At 43.5% G+C, this 5,198-nt stretch overlaps 1 protein-coding gene across 1 annotated transcript in view; it reads left to right on the forward strand.

Annotated features, from left to right (window-relative positions):
- The window catches only part of tmem160 (transmembrane protein 160), a 5,573-nt gene extending 4,579 nt beyond the window's left edge, over positions 1-994 (forward strand). Inside the window, exon 4 of the mRNA XM_029445595.1 lies at positions 1-994. This exon is cut by the window's left edge and continues 300 nt beyond it. Within this exon, the coding sequence (XP_029301455.1) occupies positions 1-38 (38 nt within the window). The 3' untranslated portion in view covers positions 39-994.
- The last annotated feature ends 4,204 nt before the right edge of the window (positions 995-5,198 follow it).

A 5,198-nucleotide genomic window follows, 5' to 3' on the forward strand; every position in this document is an offset into this window, starting at 1 on the left:
GCAGCGAGGACAATGACGGCAAGGGGCCAAACAACTAGACAGCTTGGACGGAGAGGGTGTGTGTGTGTTGCTATGATTCAGGACTTCCCCTTATTGGTATGAGTGTGTCTGCGTGTGTGTGCGTGCAGCCTATATGTTCATATGTAGGCTGTGTGAGTCTATAACAATACAGACTTTTTGATCATTGTTATATTGATGTAAAGATTATTGTTTAGATGAAAGACTTTTAGACCTTTTGGGAAACTGGTCAGAAAATGCTGAAATCTTGGTAGTTTGAATAAATCAGCCTTTTTTTATAAGATTTCTTATAATTGGAAATATTCAAAGCTGCTTTACTTACATTATCAATCTGACTGAAAATGTTATTATAACTTACATCCTCAGGCACACTGCAAAGACTATGAGAACATCACATATCTGTTAATGTAGGTTTCGTTTTCACTGCACTGTATGCAATTATTTTCTCAGCCGACTTGTCGGATGCCATTTGTCTTATCTTGTTCAACATAATGAACTGTGACTGACTACTTGAAGTTTTCAGAAAAAGTAACAAAAACAAGCTGGTTGTGATGTTCTATGAGATCTAGAGAGAATAAACACTTCTCTTTTTATTATTCTTTTATCAATGAGGGCTTAAAATGTTTTAACAGCTTTAAGTTACCCTATGAAATATTGTTTTTCAATTTTGTTTTATAAGGGCAATAGCACTTTTTGTTTGTCATTGTGGTAACTCTCGGCTTTTGGGGACAAAGTATTTTCCTGTAGTTCTATATTTGGCTGGGTATTGTTGATACACATGTACAGTACATGGTGATCCCTATACTTGCTGTTTTAACAGATGTAAAGAATGGTTGAAAGTTGACTGTGACCGTTTGCAGGAATTGGGTTCACTGTGTTTACTTCTGTTTCTGTGTGCACAACGTTCAGTGCACTCTGCTGTACATACACTAATAAAGCAAGAAGAAATCTGCGCTGACCGAGAGTCAAAACTTCAGTGTGTGCTTTGTTTTTTGCCTTCACACCACACCAGTGGTTCCCAACCTGTGGGGTCATAGTTCATGACCCCTTCAGCAGGTCACCAGAAAGGTCTGAGGGTTTGAGAGGATTAGCAGGATGAGAAAGACTAAATTAACTTCTATTATTAGCGCACTGGATGATTGTGCTTCAAGTGTCGCGAGGGTGACATGGATTCATTTAAAAAGCGTGATATGGCTAAAAGGTTGCCTCTTTTTTTTTATTGGGTAATTAATTCAAAATTAGTCAGGGATTTTGCACCACCAAGGTGCATCCTGAATAATGACCTGATCTTAATTATTTTAAGTTTATATTATGCTTACATCGTGCATATTCCTGAATAAATTTGTGTTTAATGAAATTAACACAAACTGACACAAAAGTTAAGTGCCATGTTGTATTCCTGGTTGGTTTCTTGATCTTTTAGCTGAAGCTGCCGTTTATAGCGTACTGTGTGCATCGTGCGTGACGGAGAATCAACAGCAGACATACAGTGCATTCATAAACTATTCACATTGTGTTTCATGCAAAAACTGTTTTAAATTCATTGAAAACAAATGAAAACAATGATCTTAGATTTTAAGTTTAGCAAAGACTGAAATCAGATTGACAAAATGTAACTCGTTACTTAACTGAAGCACCTTTGGCAGCAGTTACAGCTTTGAGTCTTCTTCGGTATGACGCGAGAAGCTTTGCTCACCTGGATCTGTGGATTTCCTGCCGGTCTGCAGATCCTCTCAAACTGTCAGGTTGGATGAGGAGAAGCGTTGATGGACAGACATTTCTCTCCTGAGATTGGGTCCAAGTAGTTCATGTTCTCTGGCTGAACCACTTGAGGACATTCACAGAGTTTTCCCTAAGCCACTCCTGCCTTGTCTTTGGCTGTGAGTTTAGCGTCATTGTCCAGTTGACCTTCGGCCCAGTCTGGAGGGTCCTGAGTGCTATGGACCAGGTTTTCATTAAGGGTATCTTTGCTCTGTCCCTCAACCCTGACCAGTCCCTGCCGCAGAAAAACATCCCCACAGCACGATGCTGCCACCAATGCTTCAACACTGGGATGGTATTGCACAGGTGATGCGGTGCCTGGTTTCCTCCGCACATGACACTTAGAATTGTGGGCAGAACAGCTCCATCTTGGTTTCATCAGATCAATCTAGTTCCTCACAGTCTGAGAGTCCTTTAGGGGCTTTCAAGTGTCTTTCAAAGATGATAGGGTTCCGTCTGGCCACTCTCCAGTGACGGTTGCCCTTCTGGATGTTTCTCCCATCTCCGCACACGTTTTTGTAGCCTTCCTTAGATCTGTGCCTCGACACAATCCCGTCTCTGAGCTCTGCAGGCAGTTCCTTCGACCTCGGGGCTTGGCTTTTTTTGCTGTGACATGCACTGTCAGCTGTGAGACCTTGTATAGACGGGTGTGTGCCTTTCCAAATCATGTCCAATACATTTAATTTAATCAAGGTTTAGAGACAATTCAAAGAGACACGGGAGGTGCCACAGCAAAAGGTCTGAATACTTGTGGGATGTGGGATTTCAGTTTTTTTAGTCTAAGATATTTACAATAATTACATTTTCTTTGTCAAGATTTTAAGATTGGTGAAGAAAAACATTTATTTAATTGATTTTAACACAATGTTTGCAACATAACAAAAATATAAAAACAGTGTAGGGGTCTGAATACTATCTGAATGTACTGCACATAATGTTGTACACATAATGCACAGAATAGATGGGGGTCGATAGTTAATCTGGCATGGTCCCACCAACACACCCTTATACGAAGGTCTCTCTTTTTATTTAATGATTCATACTGTTTATTAAGTTAACAGTAAATTCCCTGATAAAGTACAACGGACATGACCTCAATGTCCTCACTATTTACCGGGGACATAAAAGAGATTTGAAAGCACATACACTCCATAATAAAATACCTCTATACACTCTCACAACAAAACCTGAGACATATTTCTTTCCTACATCTTCAAAATAAACACTTTGTAGCAACTTAAAAGCACACATGAGGACCTCTACCTGTAACTCATTATTTAATAAGAAATCATATTTTTTGGATTATGCAAACAAGGCCTAATTCAACGTGTAAGTGCTGCCAGAGTCAATATAAACTCACTTTACTGTAGAAGTCGAAAGATGTACAAACTGTCCACACATACATGCAGAATTCTTATAATGAGCTGCTCATCTGCGAGCATGTACGAATATATGAGCTGAGCTTGTGGTTGCTGTGTGTGTGTGTGTGTGTGTGTGTGTGTGTGTGTGTGTGTGTGTGTGTGTCATGGGGGGGATTTGTCTGTGATAACTATCAATGACTGGGTTAGGGCGAAGGTCTGTGATATCTCACGGCCATCGACACACAGTGTTGCTGTTGAGACTCACCTCAGAGTCACCCTCTCTTCCTCTCCTTCGCTGATTCCCTTGGCGTTTCAGTGCAGTTGTGTTTCACATGCAGGGTGTGTCTAGATGGCTGCTGCAGTGTGACCAGCACCTCTACCTCCTCCCCTCGAGCCGCTCTCCTCCCTCCTCTTCACTCTCCCTCAGATCGTCTTCTACCCTTTCGCCCTCGAGTCCTTTCTTTCTGGACTCCTCCTCACGTTCGCTTCTCCTCCCCTCCCTCCTCTCCTCTCCTCTCCTCGCCTCTCCTCCGCGGCTGCATCTGACTGCACAGGTCTGTTTGGCATGCAGGAGGCTCCTGAGGCCTGGCGCGTCTAAAGGGCAGGGCGCCCAGAGGCAGGAGACGCGCCCTCACTGACAAACACCATCCACCCCAGACCCCGAGCAGCTATAGAAACCACAACACCAGCCACAACTCCAAGTCCAGGCCTAGTCTCATACATCTCTAAACCTGTGCTGTGCATCTACACTCCCAGCACTGAAAGTAGGAGCCATAACCTCTGCTTATTTTGAGAGCAGATTGCTCATCTGCTCTCAGGTGTTAAATGCCACGCGTATGGATCAAAGCATCTGCCTTGAGAAGTGCATTAAGTATGGATTGGCCTTCTCCTGGCTGAGAGAAGAAAGAGATTGTTGGGAAACATTGACAAAAACAGTAGAGGAAGTGGAGGAAGGATGGAGGAAGGATGGAGGAAAGAGAGAGTCGTGGAGTTGTAGTAAGCCCAGGTCAGGTGGAAGCTGTCTGGGTGTCTCCCGCTATCCCTCACTCTATTATTCCTCCCCATATTTTTACTCTTTCAAATGCATTTACATGTGCTAAGGTATTTCCCCCGGGAGCACGACTCCAATTCAGGGGGTAAGATAAGCCATCAAAGTCAGTGACAGAGAGGGCATATGGGTGACTCAATGACAGGCTGAGTAGAAGACAGTCAGGAGAGCTGCCATGACTTTTGCACACACACACACACACACACACACACACACACACACACACACACACACACACACACACACACACACACGCATTGACACAAACAGTGCACTGTACGAGCCGCGCCTTTACTTGGCTATTTAAAGACTGTACTCCACAGAAAAGAAGACATAAAGAAGAAACCAGAGGTTATTGTGCCGCTCTGTTCCCAGCACATCAGTGCACACACACACACACACACCCAACCACTTATACAGTACATACGGTTTTGCACGTACAATGGCATTTTCTCCCCAACAACTGCTCTTGTTTAGTATGCGCTTCCTTTGGTCTTGAGGAGGAATGATCCTCACTCTAATGAACTAGGGCCTGCCACTTGAATGTAAAACAGGATTTAACCCGTCTTCAATGTCAGAGCCCCTCCCTGGGGCTGCTTCAGACAACACACACACACTCGCAAATTCAGGGAGATACACACACGCACAGACACACACACACACACACACACACACACACACACAGACACACACACACACACACACACACGTACACACACGGTGATGCATGCCCGCATATAGTCTCTCATAAGTGAGACGCTCCCCATGTAGTCGCTGTGCTTTTGTGTTCATATCAGACAATTTTAAGTCTTTGTGAAATCCAACACTCTGGAGCGGCGTCCCGCTTCATGCCAGGGTCGCACTCACCTGCTCCACATTTAACTTTGTTTTTATTAAGGATCAATATTATTGAGTTTTATTGTGTGTTTTATTGCGTTTTGCCGACTCCAGGGATATGCAAGATTGCCTACCTGCTTTTTTGATGACACATAACTACCTGCGGCGACACA

Source organism: Cottoperca gobio, chromosome 13 (assembly GCF_900634415.1).
Source record: "Cottoperca gobio chromosome 13, fCotGob3.1, whole genome shotgun sequence".
In the NCBI taxonomy this organism is placed as follows: domain Eukaryota; kingdom Metazoa; phylum Chordata; class Actinopteri; order Perciformes; family Bovichtidae; genus Cottoperca; species Cottoperca gobio.